The sequence below is a fragment of the Gopherus evgoodei genome, chromosome 8, assembly GCF_007399415.2.
Source record: "Gopherus evgoodei ecotype Sinaloan lineage chromosome 8, rGopEvg1_v1.p, whole genome shotgun sequence".
In the NCBI taxonomy this organism is placed as follows: Eukaryota; Metazoa; Chordata; order Testudines; family Testudinidae; genus Gopherus; species Gopherus evgoodei.
In genome coordinates this window covers 78,324,319-78,346,050 of record NC_044329.1, presented here as the reverse complement: position 1 = coordinate 78,346,050, position 21,732 = coordinate 78,324,319, and the positions used below count along the sequence as shown (strand labels likewise).

Below are 21,732 nucleotides of genomic sequence, written 5' to 3'. Positions count from 1 at the left end.
AATGAGTTGAAATAAAATAGAGATTTAATATTATATTCACTAGTATTGATTAAAATATAATTAATCAGCAATAAAATATACTTTAAATTCCTTTAAAATAACTCTCTTTTTTAAAAGTTTTCAAACTAAATTTAAGAAGCAGCAGTTTAAGAAAGGGCTGTAGGAGTGAGTGGGGTTGATTAGGGATGTGATTCTTTTCAGGACTTGACCTAATTGGGTTAAGTAAAGAAGGGAGGACCCCGTCTCTGACTGCCGAGCGATCGCCCCTAATATAGCAGGACGCAACGCTCTGTTTATAGGTTGTATGGCTGATATACAAGAAGTCCAACAGGTGGCTCCGTGGCGCAATGGATAGCGCATTGGACTTCTAGAGGATGAAGGGATTCAAAGGTTCCGGGTTCGAGTCCCGGCGGAGTCGCGTTTTTCTTTTTAAGTTACTTAATAAAGTATTTTAATTTTTATTCCTAACAACCTTTCCCGCCGCAGCAGGGACCGACCGGAGCTTCCCGAGATCCGGCCGCGGGAGGAAACTGCCCAACCTGGGCCCTGCCTTCAGCCCCCGCGGCCGGACTCGGTGCCTCAGTCAGCAGGCGCTCGGGGTACGGGGAGGCCGCGGCGGGGGAGAGGGCGGCTCGGTCCCGGGCCAGGGCTCTGCGCCCCCGGCCCCGCTGCGGGCTCGGCCCGACGTCTGGGTGCCTCTCCCAGGCGCCCGGGGCGTCCTTGAGCTGGGGAGCGAGTCACCTCCACGGGCCCGCTGCCCCAGGCAGCCGCTGCAAACCCCCCGCAACCACTCGGGCAGGGGGAGCCCCGGCCCGCCAGAGGCCTAGCGCAGGGGCGCAAGCCGGACACGGGGGGGGGCTGAGCCGCCTCTGCGCGCGTTGCACGAAGGCTGAAGCCGAGCGGCACCCGGGGGCCCAGACCGCGGCTTTCCCCGAGCCCAGCCCCTTTGTAACACAGGAGTCCCCCGGGAGCCCTGCACCGGGAGCCCGCTGGCTGGTTCCCAGCCCTAAGAACAGGCGGGACAAGGGCAGCAGCACAACGCCCGGGGGACTCAGCTCTGGTCACTTAAACCTCCGAGCACCTGATAAATGGATCTGGCCCTGGGGTGAAAGCAGGGACTGAAGACGTGCACGAGCAGGCTTCAGCTAGCACCAATCAGGCTTTGTATTAGCATGAAGCCTCCCTGGGAAGTGTTTATCTCGGCTTCATTTCTATTATAACTTAGTCTTGCAAAACTCGGTTCTAGATGGCTGGGAGGTGTTTACATGAATAAAATATCATGGGGTTTTATGCTGCTAAAGGGATTCTAGTCTGGGGCTGGTAGATTTTCATTCCACTTTTATAAAGCTAGTACAGATGGTGTATACAGACAGTCCTTGACTTTACAACCTTTGATTTACAAAGAACAGCACTTAGGTGGTTTCTGAATTGATACACAGATTAAATTTATGACAGTTGGTTTCAATTTTATGATGCTCAGGCCTACAAGGGCCTGTATTGCAATTCCGAGTTATGACATTTCCACTTACAACACAATTTTCAGGAACCCCTGGTCACAGGGCCAAGGACTGCCTCTACTTATAACATCTTCAGGCCAAAGTGCTTTGAGACCTCTGGTTGTAACAGCTGCTGTTATATAATAAATGGTAAACAGCAGGTGCATCTCATTCTAACATGACCAGTAAGTCTGCAGCAAATACGTGTCTTTCCTTCTGTCTGGTTTCATAGATACCAAAGCCAGAAGGACCTATTGTAATCATCCAGTCTGAAATCCTGCATAACACAAACCATAGCACTTCTCCAAAATAATTCCTAGAGCATGTGTTTCTCTAAAACATCCCAGCTTCATTCTAAGATTGCAGTTACAGAGAATCCACCATGTTCCAATGGTTAATTACTAGCATTGTCAAAAGATGTATGCCTTAGGTCAAGCCTAAATTTGTCTAGTTTCAACTTCCAGCCAGGGGTTGTGTTATAACTTTTTTCAAACAGCCTCTACCCCGCATTCCTTATCCATGAACTCATAATTTATCTTTTTCTTCTTGTAAAAATATACTCTCAACTCCTCAAAACAGCACTGATCATTTGAGGAAGAAAATTTTCAAACAAGTTTATTTAAAAGTTAGTCAAATTCATCACTGAGGGCACTGCAATGAAGTTAGGGTTGAATTTGGCCTGGTATGTTATTATTTTCCTTCTTAAAAAAATGCACATTAAAAAATGAGACAGAAGTGATTAAAAAAGCATTTCAGTCATCTTTAAACCTAGTAAAAAACAGGAAGCCTTATTTTAACACTACAAATTAAACACTAGCAAAAAAATCTTCAAATTTCAAATCCTCTTTTAGTCATGTGCATTAACAGTCTTTTCCATCTTGCATAATCTCTTACAGTTACAGCTCCAGCTCCTCCTCCTGCCAATTGCTTTAGTTATAATCATGCCACTTGTCTGTCAGATTTTTTTTAAAAGTCACTAAGGGAGAAGAAGTGGGCCCAACAAACTTACATAAAACATGTGGCTACTAACAAAATGCAATACTGACATAGCATAATGGTCCTCTACCACACAAATGTGGTGGTGACAGAGGCATTTCTTTCAAAGCAGGAGACATTAATCCAAGCACCATATTCACAGCAGTGAATTAATTTTGTCTGAGACAGTTTCCCTCTCCTTTGTGCCAGTTGACTTATGCAGCTTCAAATCTCTTCTGAGAACTCACATTTTGCTTTTGTTTCCACCATTTATCTCAGCTCTGACTCTGACCCATTACAAAAAAAAGTGAAACAGCATGAGATTGTTTATGGAATCTATTTTCTATGTAAATGCTTCACTTACCCAACAGATGTATTTCCTTCCCATTGTTTACTGTTTCTCCTCCACCATGTCCCTATCCTTGTACTCACCATACTCTAGTGCTATCATTTATGGCATTTACATTGCAGGGACCTTTTCTTATATTACAAATCATTTATACAATAATGTTGTGAATGTACGCAGTATTTTACAAAGCTAGATAAGCTACCCCAAAGAGCTTACACTATAAATGAGTTCAATAGGGAAAAAGTTGGATTTCTGAATGAGACGTAAAGGAGGATTACTTGAAGAGGAGAATGAGAGCAGATGAGGATAGGGAAAGCTCTCCAGAGACAGGGGGCAAGTATGATAGAAGGCACCCAGCTAAGAGTGGAGAAAAAGAGCAAAAAGACCAAGGCTTTTAGGTGAAAAGAAATTTGAACATGATGCAGTAAGAGACAAAACCAATAGAGGAATTCAAGAAGAAAAGTGATATGGTTGGAGAGGAAAAGCAGAAGACTACATTAGGTACAGAATTTTGAACCAATTGAAAAGCAGAAGGATGTGAAAAGCAGGGAGGCCAGAGAGTAGGTTATAGTGATCAAAGAATGATGAATGGCATATGGACAAAGTCTTTTAGTGGACAAAGGGTGGATTAAAGAGAAAGTGACAACTTTGTGAAATATTCACTACATGGTTAGAAGAGAGTCACATAACATGAAGCACAGAGTGGTATTCTCTGTGGAAAGGAAGAGGAATGAGAGGAAAGAGAGACATTCCATTTTGGAAAGACCGAGCTGGCAGTCGGAGAGACAACTAAAAAAAAGACTGGATAGTCAGGGAAAGGTGAAGAAAGTATGAGAAGTCAGCTGCATAAAAGTCGCAGTGTCTTAATTTTGTTCACTACAAGGCATATTAATAGTACCAAGCTGATCATGGTACCATTGCTGATCTGATTCTTTACTAACAGTTTCATTATATTTTATTATTTTTATTACGGTAGTGCTTGGGAGCCCTCGTCATGGACCAGGACCGCATTGTACTAGGCACTGTACAAATAAAAGACAAAAAGGCAGTCCTTGTCCCAGAAAGCTTACAATCTAAGCATAAGACAAGAGACAAAAGATAGATATAGACTGGCAAGGAGTACAAGAAAACAAATCTACTCTTAATATTCATCAGAGAATATGCAACAGTCTAGGGACACCTAGGCCATCAGCAAGTGCATACTGTATACAGAAAAAAGAACCACATCACCTGCAGCTCCAAAAAAATCACAGGTTTCTACCCCCTGAACTAAAGAGGAATCTCTCTCAGCAATAGTAGAGCTTATGTTTTCAGGTCAGCTTATAGAAAGCAGTATGATTACAAACTGAAATATCTGACCAGGTCATTCCAGCACGGGACAAACAAGCTAGTATATTACATTCTGTTTACACACAAAAATGAAGCTTCTCAAAACACACAGTTCTTTTATGAATCTATTTTTGATAGGCTTGTTTTATCTGTGTTGCTTATCAGTGATTTGGCCTTCTGATAGCCTTCCATCTGACAGAATATGAAATAGAACCAATGTGTTCTTTAATTAGAACTCGAGTGCAGCAATATGCTCATGTTTTAATTCTACATTTAAACAGTTTCTGACATTTTCTTAGTATCTTACCTTTTATATCAGTCTTGTATAAATAGTGCAGGCATGATATTATGCCTCAATAATGTTAACAGTCAATAAGTTAGCTTTTGATTTAAAATGCCATACCTTCTTCTTATTTTAAAATGTCACTAAAAGTCTTTTGCACAAAAAATATATTCTAATTTTAAAATAGCTACAAAAATTCTGTATATTTGTATACAAGTTCATATGGCCATTGTTCATAACACACTCAAACACTTCAAAACATTTCTTATTCCAATTTTGTTCTTTCCTGTTTGTCCAATATTGATATTGTTCTGCTTCCACATTTCTTACAGAGCACAACAGAGCACAGGTCTTGTTTTATTTCTTTGTTCTTGCATTATCATCAATGATGTATGCACAGGTCTGATACACAAATACAGGAGTGACGATATTAGAACAGAAACTACAGCTCAGCCAAGATTTGCAGAAGTGATGGGTATCTGTATGTCCCCAACTTGACACTTTAGCTCAGCAGTTTCAAAATGCAAAGCCTCTAAGCTGTTGAGTTGGGCACCGAAAATCTGTAATTGTTTTTGAAAATCTTGGTCCTAGCCTGTCTCCAACAGTGACTAATGCTGGATTGCTTTAGAAAAAATGTAAATGCAAGACAGCGAGGCATGGGGGAATTTCTTCCTAACTTCAGTTGGTGATCACTGTATGGCTTGAGCCATGAGGGCTGACAGCTCTAAGTCTATCCTAGCTGCTCAGAGCTCAGGATATTTTCCGACACAAATGTCCAATCTCTTAATACAAATTTTTACTACACTATTTAAGTCACATTTCCTTTGGTCAGGAGCTATAAAATAGGATCGTGAAGGCCATCTCTACACATTTTACATCTATCATCTCTCCTCAGTTTTTCTTTTCCTTTCCTCTCCTGGAGAGTTCATCTCATACAATCCCACTATTACTGAATGAAGTACCAATAATTTCCTACCATCAACTTCTGTTCTACCATTAAGTTTACTGTATTATTCTCTATCCTAACATTAATAATAAATTAATATATTAGCTGCAACAGCAGTACAAAAATACTGTAGGGTCATTCAAAAGACAGCCTAAACTTTTACTGAAAATACACGTGACTATGCAAGGTGATGGACTGACAGGTTGGGGAATTGAAGTGCATGGCACCTAGAGAATCTGCAAGGGCAGTGCAAGCTTCCCAGATCTATGTACCAGTTTCCCTCAATCTTGATTTGGAGGGACTATCACTAGAGTTGAAAAGAGTTGTTGTTCCCTCATCCATTCAGTTCTTAGCTTCTCAGCTAAAACTGCCAACAAGAATAGCAATTACCATAATACCAGTTGTGGTAGTCTGTGTATACTAGAAAACTGACTGACCCCATGGAGTCATTTCATATCAATGGCTAAACAGACAAGTGGTAAAAATACATAACCCTCAACAAAAAAAGAGTGGATTTAAAAAAGATAGGTATGTGGAATCTACAGGATAATCTGCACCATGCTATGTTCAGTCTTCAGATGTGGAACACTCCACTACCAGAGACCAAGCCAAACAAGAATAATTACTTTTAAAATAGCATGCAAGAGCCATATCCATGCACAAGTCATTTCTCATTAACCACTGCGAAAGAACAGCCCAGCAACTCCTCTTACTGAGGCAACAGATAAGGAACAACTAACTTATTTGAGCAATGTAACAACGGAAAGATGACGTGTAAGCTCCTTTCAATAGAAAATGTGCTTAATAAATTATGTAAATAGAGGCTAGACTCTACAGAGACCAAGAAGTAGACAAAAGTGATGAGGCCTTAGATTTGGCAGTATCCCTTGAAATTTATATTTTTACCTTTTAAGTTAACATTAAATTTGACCAATACAGTACATGAACATCCAATTCAAGATAACTTTGATAAAGCATCCTGAAATCTGTTAAAACTCATCTCCATTTGTGAACAACTTATTTTTCCTTTATAGCACATAATAAAATGTTATTTTTACAGTTCGGGTGTAAGTTTATGATTTTGAAGTATCATGGTTCAGTAAATCTGAATCACTGCTCAATGAGATTTAAAAAAATCAATGATTATTACTGTAGGTTGAATACATGTGTTTTTATAAACTCCTTCAGTAACTAGGAGGCTTTAGTGACAAGTGCCTGCAAGTTTTCTAGTTTCTCACAAAACTAAAAAAACAGGATTCTAGCTTTTAACAAAGGTTTTTCCCATTAAAAAAAAAGACTGTTTTAATCTCAGCTCTTTCACATGCCCATTTCCATCAATTATTTATTTGTACAGGATGTCTGTTTTTTCCTTTTTCTTTGAAGAATGAATCATGCTGTCTCTGTTGCATGTCTATACCAGTCCACAAGGGCGGCTCTAGCCATTTCGCTGCCCCAAGCACGGTGGCACGCCGCGGAGGGCGCTCTGCCAGTTGCACGGCTCTGGTGGACCTCCCAGAGAGGTGCCTGTGGAGGGTCCGCTGGTGTCGCGGCTCCGGTGGACCTCCCGCAGGCGTGCCTGCGAATGCTCCACCGAAGCCACGGGACCTGCAGGCGGTCCACCAGAGCCATCTGCCGCACTCCCGGCGACCGGCACAGCGCCCCCCGCAGCGTGCGTGTGCTGGGGGCCTGGAGCCGCCCCTGCCAGTCCACAACACAAAATCCCATTACATGTCTCAAATCTCCTTCTTCCCTGTCAAAATATTACTGCTAAAACAGGGCCAGCCCTGCCCTAACTCAGTCAGTATGATAGCTTCAATCTTAAACCAATTTTATAATTAAAAACAAAAACAAAAAAGGAAACTTTCATCTTGTTATTTTCTCCTAGTCTTATTTGTGAAATTTCTTCTTCTTCCGATTCTTCTTGCCTGCTGCAAGAGCTGCCTGTTCAGTCATGATCTCCTGGTACTTCCTTTTATTGTATCTGAACAACAACAACAAAAAAATCAAATTTACTTATATTAAATATGTCAAATCAGAAAGTAAAAGATGAGTGTAACCTACAAAATCCTAGATACAAAATAAATATTTTGCCAGAGTAAGTTTTGCCTTGTGTTTTCTGATACAAACGTCTTTAGTTTGATAAGAGTATGACTAGGAAAGGAGAAGTGACACTGGTAATGCTCATGCGATAGGCAAATATTTGGAATCCTTTTTGAAATACCGCTGGCAGAATTATCACCACCAAAAACTTAGGGGAAAGGGACTGTTGCATCACACAACATAAATGAAACATTTTAGTCTGTTTACAGGCAAGCTCCTCTGAGGAAAAAAGCAATAATTAAATGAAATGCAATTTTAAAAACACCCAAGTATTTTACATTAGCAGTTCTTACCAGTAGCAATGGATTTTTACATCATGCACATATTAGACTTACATGTTTTATGGTTCGCTAAATGGCTGTCTATTTGTTAACGATGACCAGGCTCAGCCAGAGCTGTGATGCCAATACCACTAATGTTGTCAGCAGTTTATGCTGAACGTTATATGTTAACCTCTCAGTGTACTCTTTGATGTTAATCAGTTTTATTCTACTGAAGATTTGCGAGAAGACTAAGATGAATATTCAATAATACATAGAACATACACAGTGAAGATAGGTTAACTTTAGATGTTTTCCCAGGGCAGATTCTCCTGTTCCTGCATCAATTAGCAGCGTGAACAATATCAGCATTTTAGTGCTTGCTGAGGCTGCTTGCCAACAGGAAACTTGACAAACAGTTGTAACACCCAAGTGCTTTATTCACTTACTTTATTAATTACTCAAAAACACTAGAATTGTCAGGCTTTGTGAGCAATTCATCTTTAAACATTGCTTTTAATATATATTTTTGAATTAAATCAGTGACTATAAAAGAGTACTGGCTAAAGCTAATCACAGTGGTAGGAAGTAGCTATGGAAGTTTCCCTACCCTACATTGCCAATACATTTAAAATCCTGACATGCCATCAACTCCTTGTATCCCAACCCTGGTTCTTTTCATTTATATGAAAAGATGAGAAACTGCAGCTGGGTATCATTTTAACAAACCAATATCCAAAAGGGCTCAGATTTGCCAATCCACCCCAAGAATTATAGACATCAAATATTAACTCATTAAATCATTCTTTAAAAAAAAAATTTAAATAAATTTGATTATCACGAAGGTGCCAGACTGACAACCCTGTAAACTGAAATCCCATCTATATGCATAGTTACAGCACAGGTAGCAGCAGAGCAGGTTCACTTTCTTCTCCACATCAACATGCCTGAATCCTATTCTGCAAAAGTCATTTCCGGAAAAGCAGAGGTAGGTCAGGCCCAGTTCAATAGGCTCTGTGGCAAGACTGCCACTTGTGTTGACTTCTGTCTCCATTATGGAACTAAACCGAGACCACCAACTCACTTCCTATAGTCCATTAGATAACTGATAACTTTTATATAGTGCACACTGCTTCCAATATTATCTAATTCAGTAAAGCATGAATTGATCAACTCCTATTACTCTGATCTCTGGAATGAAAGTGTCTCGTGCTGGCACTAAGCTGGCTCTAATTTTTTTTTTTTTTTTTTTAAATACAAGAAGTAATTCAAGTTAACTGAAAGCAAAAAATAAGTTACTCTAATCAAAATTGTAATACTTTGCTGTCTCATATGGATCATACTGGTAGTATTATAGTTATGATGCAGCTTATTTTTAAATACCTCCTAAACTCAGAATCTGCAAGCAGCTCTTCAACAATGGTTCTCTTCCTTTGTTTCTTGGGGATTCGAGCATGGTAAAAGTCTATCGGCGTGTCAACCACAGTCCCAACCTGGGAAAAGAAAATTTAAAATGAGCCTTCCTGCAACATAATACCTGGGTTTTTGCTTGTTTTTAATGACAAGTCCCAGGTGTTTTAGGAGAAAAATGTGAGGAATCATGAAAACCTGTAATGCAAAGTGCCAAAAGAAACAAGCAGTGTTTTGTATGCATAATCACCATTTTCCCTCTTGTGTTTAATCCAAAGAACAGCATGTGAAAACAGTGCAGTTCTGAACATAGAGACTATCATGGTAATCACAACCTAGCTCTCAAAATTTATATAGGATTATGTTTTTGTTTACCTGAGAGAGGGGCAATCAAATCTTTCACAAGTCTTGTCTTTATCACTACAAAAGTTATTGCTCAGCAATTACTGTTACCTTTTAACCCAGTACAGGATTTAAGGGCCCTACTGTGAAAAATGTTGAGCCCTCTTCAACTCCCATTGATTCATGGCTGATGCTTCTCTGGGTTCTGATCTTTCACAGCAGTTGGTTTAGTCACCATGGGGATAAGGGAGGCCCATGGAGCATGTATTTCCTACTGTGGTAAAATGTGTATCTTGATCTTAATTAAACAGAATGCCACCAGATACTATCCTGACAGGAAACTTACAATAGCATATAACAATGCTCAGCCTTGTAAGCAAGCCACCAATATTTTGAGAAAAATGAATATTTGTAAATGTCTGCTGAACATGCCAAATAGCTAGAGGCAGAAAAGGACTAAGAACCTAACTAAAAATATAAAAAGACAATTCCAGATTTCCTGCAAATTGCACCAGTTTCCAATTACCATCAAACCACAAAATACATTAAGCTGCAATACTACAGCAGCAATTTCAGTGGATCAGTGACGTCAGTCCACAAAAGAGAATCTTGACTAATAAGAGAACTGATTATTACTACTATTATAAACTTGTAAAAAAGACTGATATACTAGAGAAGACCTGCAAATCTGAAAGGTTAGATACAAATTTATTACCACTGTGTGGCGTGAAAACAGATTTTGAAAACAAAGGGATGTATTTCCATCCTGTGACATCAGTTACAAGTCAACAAGTGAAAAAACAATACAAAACACAGGCATATATAGAAGTACACAGATAAGGATAAATAGTTGGTTGCAACAAAATCCCACTTGCAAACTGTAATCAAGTTCAAAAATTGTAAGTAAATGAAAAACAACATAATTTTATAGTCTATGCGTCTAATTGTAAAAGTGAGTTCAGACAAATGGACATCTAAAAGTAACTAGACAGGAAATAAGCATAACTGTTCTGGACCAGAAGAGTAGTAATAGGATCTCTTTATTTTTCCTAGTTCCTCACCTGAAAGTATTTGGGCAGACCATCTCTATCATTCTTCTTGTAAAAACGTTTGGGGTCCATGGAAGCCCTCATCTTCAGAGCTTTTAGATCATTTTTCAATTCATTTGTCATTTCTGGAGCTTTCATACCAAACCAGCCATCACCTGTTGTTTTCTCTCGCTCTGCCTATGACACAATATCAAGAACAATAAAACTGCACTGAAGAGCGTTAGTGCTGGAGAGGAAGGAAAAAAGCAAAAGGTGCTGCATTTAAAATAAAAGTTTGTATTATTTAAGAGTATATTTCAGGGAACTTTACAGTCTGATTTTACAGATAAGCATTAATTAACTTTAGCAGCTGGTGCCTCCCAAGGACCTGATCTCAGTTAACCAAACATTCTGAAGAACAGAACAACAAACTATGCAGATGTCACCAGGTAAGCAAAGATATTCTTATAAAAATACAGGGAAACAAGATGACAAGGAAGCCCCCAAACCTTTTCAAAACATGTCAATTTAATCAACTCTGCAACTGGGACAATGATTTTCCTCAGGTCAGGCACTGGGACCAGCATCTGCTGTTTCAGTCTTTGTTCTGGTCTCAACAGTTCCAGAAGGCTGAATCTCACATTACTGTTCAATGCGGATATGAATTTGCAGTTCATAAATCAATATACTTAAGAGGGCGACGCACGCATGCCACCTCTGCATTTTCATATAACGAAGATTAAAGGCAGGCTTATTATGATTTAATAGGTCAGATGTTACCATGCTGTAGCAGTCAGAGGCTATCCACTTACCTTTCGCTGTTTCTTTATCTGATGGATTGACTCCTTGAATGGTGGAACACAGTCCTTTTTTTCAAAATCTGGAGTTATTATACTCTTCTTCAAGAGCTAGAAGATATCATTACATTATTGTTTAAATCATGCTACTGATGAGACTGATTTGAATTGTATTACACATTTGGTTACACAAATAAGACAGCAGAGAAATGATAGGGAATCATAAGCAAGCATCACTTCAATAAAATGGTTGCTAAGTGAGACAAGCCTCCCCGCCCCATGATGGAGGAAGTGGGAGTTCTTAAAACCAAAGAGCACAGGGCTGGCCAGCTACAAAATGCAGCAGGCTGGCACTGGAAGAACTGAGCTAGCAGACCCTGCTGGCAGAGTAAATGAGCCCATTAAGGATGGGATTGTCTAAGAAAATAGTTTTGCTGGAAAGCAATGCATGCCTGTCACCCGCTGACAGTCAGCCTAAAACCCCAGCCCGAACAGGTATGGAGGGATCAAATGTCTCTTCAACTCAGCAGTTCACATATTAAGCATTGTTAGCAAACCTACTTTTGCTGTGCTGTTTTGCACCAAGTTTTAGTTCATGCTGAGGGTATAACTGTCTGAGGGCACAGTACCAGACTCAATCTCATTCACAACTGACAGCATGGGAATTATTATCTAGGATTGCAACGATGCAGTGTAGCAGAAACTCAATTCATGAAATATAATCTCTAGATAAATATCTGGCATGCACTTGAGTGGACTGGACTTTTTCCTATTCTGAAGGGATAATCCCCAGTATTTACAATGCACTGAGGGCTCTTTATAGACTCTTACACGCCATATACATTTAATTCCTAACATAAAAACAAATTTAAATAAATACTTTTTGCCATTCAGAATTTCTCTTTCCTCCAAACTCTACTAGTAAGGCTTTTCTTTTTAAATAAATGTCACAATTGGATTCATTTTAGCATCTTTGAATCCCAGACATCTGTGTAAATGTATAACCTTAGATTCACATTACCTCATCTTTCTTCTCCCCCTTTAACTGTTTAATTGCACTTGAGCCAGCTTTTTGTTTTCCTGCATCAAAGCTAATATATAAACCTCCAAGCCTCTTGATATCTAGACCAGGATCTATGCTGCTTGATAATCTGAAAGAGAAACGGCTAGTTAATCATTATAGTAATACTAACAAATTTATAGTGATCTTCCAATGTGCCCCCTGAAGCAAGGCAGGATTCAGAGAAAATGTCTTTTATCCTTCTTCTCTGTACTCCTGGTGCATATCAGATAGCTGTCATAAAGGGGTTTCTAGATTGCAATGCTCAAAGGAAATGGGGTTACACAACTAAAAGCTGAAGCTGAAAGACAGATAGGTATAGCAAATCATACTGTACTTCCACTTGGCATAAAGCATAACATTTATTAATAAAAGTTTGTTGGAGAGAACCAGAGGGCAATCACTTCCACAAAGCCTCCTCTGACTTGTTTGGTGCATCCCTATCTTGGACATTCCTATTTTATGTGAGATTATGTAGATTATCTGTGTTATCAAAATATTCCCTTTCAATGTTTTTTGACTTTCAAAGTGAAAAATTCAAGGTCACTGCCTATCTTTTATACATTCTGTAATTTGTTAACGAGGAATCCAGACAGAAGAGCAAGAAGCAACAACAAGTAAAAGCAGAACAACAAGCTGGAGGTAGAAACATATTGGATTCTTGAACACTAGTGTCTGTATGTTTGCCAGCATCAGACACACACAGAGACTTAGGAATACAAGCAAGGGCATTACAACAATGCATTTTCAAAATTTAGTTTCTAATAATATAAAGTAATATTGCACCATCTGCCCCCGTACTGCATTCTGGCAATACAATTAACTAATTCATAAAATGTTTGATGGCCAATGTGAGAGGGGTGTTTTCTGTCGAAAAGATTTAATGAAATGTCTACGTAAAGCAGGGTTTTTTAATATGTAGTAACCAAGGAAGAGGTTTAAAGACTTGGCCCCGGCACACTATGGCAAATTAGTTAGGCTTTGATATGGAACCACCTGGGTTCTAGGCTCAGGTCTGGTGCTTAATATGCTTTATTTTAAAGCAATTTTTATAAATGCTAGGAATGATAAAAGGCAGAGATCTGTTTCCATGTGTGGCTAACTTAGCAAAATAGCAAACTATTTCATCAAATGAACTGAAATAGGCTGGGGTCACAAATACTCATTATTAGCTTGGACAGTGCCCGTACATTCCTGTTCCTCCCTTTCATTTAAGTTTTAAAAACCTCTCTCGTTATTTACCTACCTTAAAGAAAAAACAAGGAATGATGTTTGTTTTTTCAACTTCCCAGTTTTTTACACTTTATTTCAAAAACTACTTAAGATGATTAAATGATAGTGTTTTCAGTACTAAGAATGTTGCATTCCATCTAAAGAGCTCTGTAATTCACAGGAACACAAACTATGAATTTTGATGAGATTCAGCCAACAAAAATAGGTATTGGAGTGGGTGGGGAAAGCCACTCCTGTGGTGAGGAAAGGTACCACAACAGAATGGAAGGAAAGAGCCTCAGGTGGTGATAAAAAGATTTTTAAAAAAAACAGACAATGAGGGAAACACCACTAAAGGGTCCTTAACGGAGAGCCACACTGGTGGAACCTCTCCACGTCACAGACCTATGTCTGGATATAGGCATAACAGAAAGACTTGTTGAATTGTGGAGCAATAATTCCACTTTGCATTTCAAGCAACTCCAGTTTCACACATTGATTGTATCATCACAAGAACTCTCTTGTTATTATACTAACAATATCCCTGTTAGAATTATATGTGGCTTCTTAAGTTATCTGTAAAAACACTTACATATTAGGCTTTTTATTTTTCAATAAAGATGCATCTTCATCTTCATCTACGAACTCCTCCTCATTATCTTCCAGATCTGAGGACTCATCTCTTTCACTTTCTTCATCCTTCCTTTCTGCATCACTCCTTCTTTCTTCATCCTTACTTTCTGCATCGCTCCTTCTTTCTTCCTGTTCTAGGTAATACTTTTTGCTGTGGCCCAAATCAGGTTCTGTGTCAATTACAAACAGTTCTCCATGTAATGAATCATCTTCTAAAGTTTTGTTCAAGGATGACTTATTATTTCTGGTCTCTGCTAAATACAGATTTTCTCCTACATCACCCACTTCTTCCACATCACTGTTTTCAGTTTCATCGGTCTCATCACTGCTCAGGAGCAACTCAGCAGATTTCTTTTCATTACATGATCTTTTGGTTACAGGTGGGGAGGATTTGGTAACGAGTTCTGCTTGACCTTCACCATTGTTTACATTGATATCAGACATTTCGCAGTCACCATCACTGTCATCACCAATTGGTGATCGGTGTATGCCCTTTTGCGGGCTGGTGGTTGTGCTACTTGGCTTGTCTGCTGCCATTAATTCATCTGCATGGGTGAAAGATCTCTGTGTAGCCTCCTCAATATCTGCTTTTTGGTATTCTGGAATTGTATTTCTTTTACTTGGGCTGGTCTGCCTTTGGGACTTAAAGGATTCATCAAGGCTCCCATGGTCAGATAGAAAAAGAGAAGCACATTCTTTTCCAGTTATGTCTCTCTCCTTTTCTAACATTTCCTCTGTGTTCTCTACAATTTCCAAGTGTGTCTCCTTTATTGTTTCTTTTTTAGGAGATGCTATGGTACAGCTTTTTTCTGTTTCTTTAGGACTGCTGGGTGTTGAATCAATTAAGACTTGTTTTGGGTCATCACTTGGGTCTGTATTGGCAGATTCAGTCTGGCATTGGGTCTTGCAGGGGCTGGGTTGTTTATTACTCTGAGTGATGTATCTATTAGGTGAAAGAGAGGATGCTTGCTCTGTATCAGAATCAGATTTTGTGACATGTTCACAGTCAGATATGACTACTGGCTGGGATTTAATTCTGTCCTCAGTTAACTTCTCATCTTCCAGCACAACTTCACTAACTTTTTTCTCAGTTTGTCTAATGGTTTCTGCTTGCGATTTCATTAGCATACTCCTAGTTATTCTTCTGCTAGTTACAGATGACTCCACACAAAGACCCGAGCACCATGACTCTGCATCAGAAACCTCTTCAGCTTGGGCTTCACAAACTGGATCTGGGTGGAGTTTAGCTTTGCATTTCCTGCTTCTCGTAGTTCTTGTAGCACTAGTTGTACAGATGCCAGACACAGTTGAAGAACATGACTCAGCTTCAGAGACATCTTCATCTTGAGATTTACTTAATTCACTCAGAAGAGCTGCCTTGGTAGGCCTATTTTTGGCTGGTGAATCTGGTTGGTAAGGAATTATGATTTGTCTTCTCCTTGTTATCCTTATAAATAAAGGTGTCTCAAGTTCAGACATGGCAGAGTAATTTGATTCTGCTTCATCTCCATCAGCCTGTGGCTCAGCACTTGATTTTGCTGAATGCATTTTTTTGTCTCCGTTCTCAGTTGCTTGTGCCTCTGAGGGACCACCAAGATCTGATTTTGTTTCAGCACCTTCCAACCCTTCATTCTGAGATTCATGAATGACTTCTGGCTGCAAGCTTCCTTTAGTTCTTCTCCTGGGTGTCTTCACAGAAACAGGAGTACTAACTTCAGCAGATGCCAGCTACAGAAATAAAAAGGAACAACAACAAACAAGACATTTCCACAGAAAAATACACCTTTAAAAGAATCATACGAGTAATTCCGGCCTCAGATTCACAAGCATTTCTACTTTTTAAATAACTGTCTAGAGAAAGTTAACCTGATGACATACATTTTGCATTATGCAATGCTTAGTACCACAACCTGCATTCATCACTCATTTGCCCACCTATGCCTTTTGCAAACTAGCATCAGACTTTGCCCACCACATTGCCTCCTCCTGGCAGAATCCTACTTCCTGAGAGGAGGCTGTTGGAGGCCTCATACATATGCTTTTATGTCCAGCAACTGATTCCTAGGGTTTCTTTTTCTGCCTTATACCTCCACACAGTCCTTTATTAAATCTGTCAAAGTTAACTGTGATTTATTTATGTAACTGGACAGCTGAGAATGGCCTTAGTTCCAGCAATCTCCAGCTGCTAGAACAGCCTTATGGACTGTCCTCTAGAACCACAAAGGTGGTATAAATCACTGTTAGGACATCAGACCCCACACCAACTGGAAGTCTATCAGACCCAAGAATCAAGCTACCCTCTGGGCAAGAATAAGCAAAAAACACACCCCAAAAATACATAAACTAAAGCAAACGCTCTGAATCTAGTTCAGCCTAGGTTTGACAGGCTGCCACAGGAAGCAGATTCCAAAGATGGAATTCCTTAACTCAGACAGCCATCCCTAGCTACTGACTGTTTAAGCCTGGGAACTGATCGCAGAAGCATCACAGGGAATTGTAATTCCCACAATAAGGTACAGAGTCAACCTTTCAAAGAGCTTTGCCCCAGACCAGTCATGGCTACAAAGATTACCAACACCATGAACTGGTACTAATAAATAAAAGTCAGTACAAAGACTTGGGTTCAAACATTATGTAGTCATTGAAGCTTGTTCCACAGCAGGCAAATGTATTCTGCAGTAGGAGGAAGCTTCTGGCAGACAGAATATACTATGTTAAGGAGGCTACACTATCTGGAGAAGTCCTAAACCCTTCTAATCCAATGGCATCTATGCAACGATGCTTCAGCATCCATGGCATGGATGACTGTTGCAAAGTCTGTATCGCATAGAAATACTCAAAACCTCTTGGCTAGCACTAGATGATGAAAGGCACAACAAGCCACACCTGCTATCTACAAACTGATAATGAATCTAACAGAATTCCCCAGGCTGCGATTCCTATTTGTCAGCACACAGTCATTTTATTCTGAACAGCATCTGTCATACAGGGTATATCCCAAAAGTCTCCCATCAGTTAAACAGTTAGAAAGCCATTACAGAAGAAAGAAATGCAGAAGTGTGTCCAATTATTAAAACCCCTTCAGGTCTAGGGAGCCTTTCAACTGTGCCCTACCATAGTTCGGCGCTACAGCTAATACACGATACTTCACTTTCAAGCCGGGGGCGGCACGCAATCGGACCGCTGGAGAAGGGGGCCAGCCCGCCTCAGCAACGCAGGCAGGAGAGCACCCACCACCACCGGTACCTGCGGGAAAACCAAGAGCCGGGGAAGGGGAGCACAACGCGGGCGGCTGCCACTCCCCGGGGCCACCCAAGGACACCAGCAGACCAGCCAACCCCCCGTCAATCACTTCTAGCAGGCCCATCACCGGGATATCTGGGTTGGAGTCACCCACCGGGGGAGCGGAGACGGCGGCCAGGCGGAGCAGCACTGCCCAGCCCTGGGGCACAGCCCGCACCTCACCGCAGCCGCCGGGGGCTCCAGGCTGCTCACTCGGGTCGAGCTCCGGCCCCCTTCGGCGGAACAGGCCCCGCGCTGCAGGGCTAGGGGAGCCGCCCGTGCCGGGGGCCGCACACGCTGGGCCGTGCCCGGCCCGCGGGGCGTACAGACCAGCCAGGCCCTGGCACGGAGCCTGCCGGCGCCTCCCGCTTCCTTCCTACCTCTGCCGCAGCCGGGACAGCGGGCTTGGGCTCGGGCTCCGGCTCCGGCTCCGGCTCCAGCCGCGCTGTTCGCCGCGTGGCCACCATCTTCCCCCGCGTGCCGGGGTGTGCGCAGCGCAGGGCAGCACCCCGTCCGCTGCCTTCCGGCCTGGGCCGCCGCGAAAAGCGCTCCGGCGAGACACAGTGCCCCCACCCCCGCGTTCCGGGGTGTGCACAGCGCAGCGCCCCGCCCGCTGACATCCGGCCGGGCAGCAGGCGAAAAGTCTTCCCTCATAGGTCATGTTCTCTAGACCATTTTTTGTTGTTGTTGCTCTTTTTGGACTTTCTCCAATTTGTCCACATTTTCTTGAACTGTGGCACCAAGAACTGGACGCAATACCCCACATAATCAGTGCAGAGCAGAATAATGACTTCTCGTGTCTTGCTTACAATACTCCTGCTAATACATCCCAGACTCATAGCTGCCAACTCTGTGGGTGCTCAGGGCTAGAGCACCTGTGGGGAAAAATTAGTGGGTGCTCTGCATCCACCAGCAGCCAAGCTCCCCTCATTCCCACCCCACCGCCTTCTCCTCACCTGTGTGTGCCGTGTCTCTGCTCCTCTGCCCACCTCTGAAGCGTTTCCTTCCCGGCTGCTAGGGTGACCAGATGTCCTGATTTTATAGCCACAGTCCCGATTTTTGGATCTTTTTCTTATATTGGATCCTATTACCTCCCACCCCCTGTCCCGATTTTTCACACTTGCTGTCTGGTCACCCTACTGGCTGCTGCCAAACAGCTGTTCAGTGGCGTTAGCATGCTCCGGGAAGGGGGGAAGAAGCTGGAATGTGGCATGCTCAGGAGGAGGCAGGAAAGAGGCAGGGCCAGGGTGAGAATTTGGGGAAGGGGTTGGAATGGGGTTCAGGAAGGGATGAGAAGAGGCAGGGCAAGGATGGGGCCTCATGGAAGGGGTGGAGTGGGGGTGTAGCCAGGGGCAGGGTGGGGGTCGAGCACCCACGGGAAAGAGGGGAAATCAGCGCCTATGCCCAGAATGATGTTCAGTTTTTTGCAGTAGCGTTACACTGTTTATTCATATTCAGCTTGTGGTCCACTATGACCCCTAGATCCCTTTCCACAGTACTCCTTCCTAGGCAGTCATTTCCTGTTTTGTATGCATGCAGCTGATTGTTCCTTCCAGGGCCGGCTTTAGGAAGCGCAGGGCCCGATTCGAATATCCAGTGGCGGTCCGGCTCTTCTGCGGTGGGTCCTTCACTTGTTCCGCGGCTTCCGTGGCACTGAAGGACCCACCGCCAAAATGCCACCAAAGACCTGAAGCAAGTGAAGGACCCACCGCCAAAGTGCCACTGAAGACCTGGACTGCCACCAGGTGAGTAAAAATTAAAAAGGCGCCTAAGTTAGGCACTCTTCTTTAGGGCACGGGGGCCTCTTAGATGCGGGGTCTAATTTGGGGGAATCGGCCTAAAGCCGGCCCTTGTTCCTTTCTAAGTGGAGTACTTTGCATTTGTCCTTATTGAATTGCATCCTATTTACTTCAGACTATTTCTCCAGTTTGTCCAGATCATTTTGAATTTTCATCCTATCCTCCCAAGTACTTGTACTCCCTCCCAGCTTGGTATCGTCCACAAACTTTAGGTGTACTCTCTATGCCATTATCTAAATCATTGATGAAGATTTTGAATAGAAACATCCAGAACCAATCCCGGCAGAACCGCACTTGTTACGCCCTTCCAGCCTGACTGTGAACCACTGATAACTACTCTCTGGGAGCTGTTTTCCAAACAGTTTTGCACTCACCTTATTGTAGTTCCATCTATGTTGCATTTCCCGAGTTTGCTTATGAGAATATCACGGGAGACAGTATAAAAAACTTTACTAATGACAAGATAGACCATGTCAACCACTTCCTCCATCCACAAGGCTTGTTACGCTGTCAAAGAAAAATATCAGGTTGGTTTAACACGATTTGTTCTGGCAAATCCATGCTAGCTGTTACTTATCACCTTATTTTCTTCTAGATGTTTGCAAACTGATTGCTTTATTAGTTGCTCCATTATCTTTCCAGGTACACAAATTAAGCTGACTGGTCTGTAATTCCCCAGATTTTCCTTATTTCCTTTTCTATAGATTGGCACTATATTTGCCATTTTCCAGGCTTCTGGAATCTCTCCTGTCTTCCATGATTTTTCAAAGATAATTGCTGATGGCTAAGATATCTCCTCAGTCAGCTCCTTGAGTATTCTAGGACACATTTCATCAGACCTTGGTGACCTGAAGACATCTAATTTGTCTAAGTAATTTTTAACTTGTTCTTTTCCTATTTTTGCCTCTAGTCCTACCTCATTTTCACGATGGCATTCACTGTTAGGTGTCCAGTCGCCACCAACCTTCTTGGAGAAAACAGAAACAAAGACATCACTAAACACCTCTTCCATTTTCACATATTCTGTTATTGTTTTCCTCCCTCGTTGAGTAACGGGCCTACCCTGTCCTTGGTCTTCCTCTTGCTTCTAATGCATTTTCAGAATGTTTTCCTGTTACCCTTTATGTCTCTAGCTAGTTTGATCTCGTTTTGTGCCTTGGCCTTTCTAATTTTGTCCTTACATATTCGTGTTATTTGTTTATATTTATCCTTTGTAATTCATCCTAATTTCCACTTTTTGTAGGACTCTTGATTTTTAGATCACTGAAGATCTCCTGGTTAAGCCAGGATGGTTTCTTGCCATACTGCCTATCTTTCCTACACAATGGTATACTTTGCTCTTGTGCCCTTAATAATGTCTCTTTAAAAAACTGCCAATGGTCTTCAGTTGCTTTTCCCATTAGACTTGCTTCCAATGGGAATTTACCTTGCAACTCCCTGAGTTTGCTAAAGCCTGCCTTCTTGAAAGACATTGTCTTTATTTTGCTGTTCTCCCTCCTACATTCCCTAGAATCATGAACTCTATCATTTCATGATCACTTTCACCCAAGCTGCCTTCTGCTTTCAAATTCTCAACAAGTTCCTCCCTGTTTGTCAAAATCAAATCTAGAACAGCCTCTCCCCTCGTACCTTTCTCCACCTTCTGAAATAATTTTTTTTCTCCAATACATTCCAAAAACTTGTTGGATAATCTGTGCCCTGCTGTGTTATTTTCTTAACAGATGTCTGGGTTGTTGAAGTCCCCCATCACCACGAAGAATATAAGATTGTTCTTATTTGCTGACTTTTCCTAATTTGCTAAAAACTGCTATCAGATGTAGCTAATTCCTACAGATAGCAGTTTCTCACAGACTAAGGTGTGTGAAACTGCTACCCGCGTCCTGGCCACCGGGAGAGCATCCGCCGAAATGCTGCTGAAATGCCGCAGCGGCATTTGTCGGGGATGCCTCTTGACTAGTAATGTCATCGAGAGGCGTCGCTCCCGAATTTTGGCAGTGGCGCCTCTTGATGATGCCACTGGCAAGCGATGTCATCGAGCGGCGCATTTGGTGGGTGCTCTGCCGTTGCAGTGGTCCTTTGGCTTGCCCCCGCCAGCTGAAAAGGTTGGGGACCACTGCCCTAAACCATCCTCTGATTGCCAGATGCTGGGAGTGGACAATGGGATGGTTCATTCAGTGATTGCCTGTTCTGTTCATTCCCTTAGAAGTACCTGGCACTGGCCCCTGCCAGAAGACAGGATACTGGACTAGACGGACTATTTGTCCGACCCACTACGGCAGTTCTAACATTCAGCAAAAATTACAATAGATTTTTGCCTTTGAGAAAGATGAGGAGATAGTATACTGCCTTTATTGAATATTTTAGAATCAAGTTGTACACACAAGCAATGGCATGCAGAAAAACACTAAGGGCTGGATTGAAAGTCAAAAGA

The 21,732-nt window shown here is 41.8% G+C and overlaps 1 protein-coding gene, 1 long non-coding RNA gene and 1 other non-coding gene across 3 annotated transcripts; 2 read left to right on the top strand and 1 right to left on the bottom strand.

The window, feature by feature from the left end:
* Nucleotides 1-333: 333 nt before the first annotated feature.
* TRNAR-UCU lies at nt 334-418 on the top strand. Its single transcript is given in 2 exon segments — nt 334-370; nt 383-418. It is a non-coding gene; the product is annotated as a tRNA-Arg (tRNA).
* A 318-nt stretch (nt 419-736) lies between these two features.
* Nucleotides 737-6,499, top strand: LOC115656401. The gene is made up of 2 exons (XR_004001654.1): nt 737-2,514; nt 2,602-6,499. It is a non-coding gene; the product is annotated as an uncharacterized LOC115656401 (long non-coding RNA).
* Nucleotides 6,500-6,932: 433 nt separating this feature from the next.
* On the bottom strand, nt 6,933-18,007 carry DNTTIP2 (deoxynucleotidyltransferase terminal interacting protein 2). Its single transcript, XM_030572876.1, has 7 exons — nt 17,883-18,007; nt 14,180-15,948; nt 12,337-12,466; nt 11,331-11,426; nt 10,552-10,716; nt 9,122-9,231; nt 6,933-7,359 (listed from the first exon to the last, which is right to left on the bottom strand). The coding sequence occupies exons 1-7, from the start codon at nt 17,967-17,969 to the stop codon at nt 7,266-7,268; spliced, it is 2,451 nt and encodes an 816-aa protein (XP_030428736.1). The 5' UTR covers nt 17,970-18,007; the 3' UTR covers nt 6,933-7,265.
* Between the last annotated feature and the right edge of the window lie 3,725 nt (nt 18,008-21,732).

What these genes read in the sequence shown, in the direction of transcription:
- DNTTIP2 (XM_030572876.1), bottom strand. Translation starts at nt 17,969, where the DNA reads ATGGTGGCCACGCGGCGAACAGCGCGGCTGGAGCCGGAGCCGGAGCCG. An exon ending in AGATAAAGAAACAGCGAAAG is followed by an intron (nt 10,717 to 11,330) that starts GTAAGTGGATAG and finishes ATTGTGTCATAG; the next exon opens with GCAGAGCGAGAGAAAACAAC. An exon ending in GCAGATTCTGAGTTTAGGAG is followed by an intron (nt 7,360 to 9,121) that starts GTATTTAAAAAT and finishes GTTGTTGTTCAG; the next exon opens with ATACAATAAAAGGAAGTACC.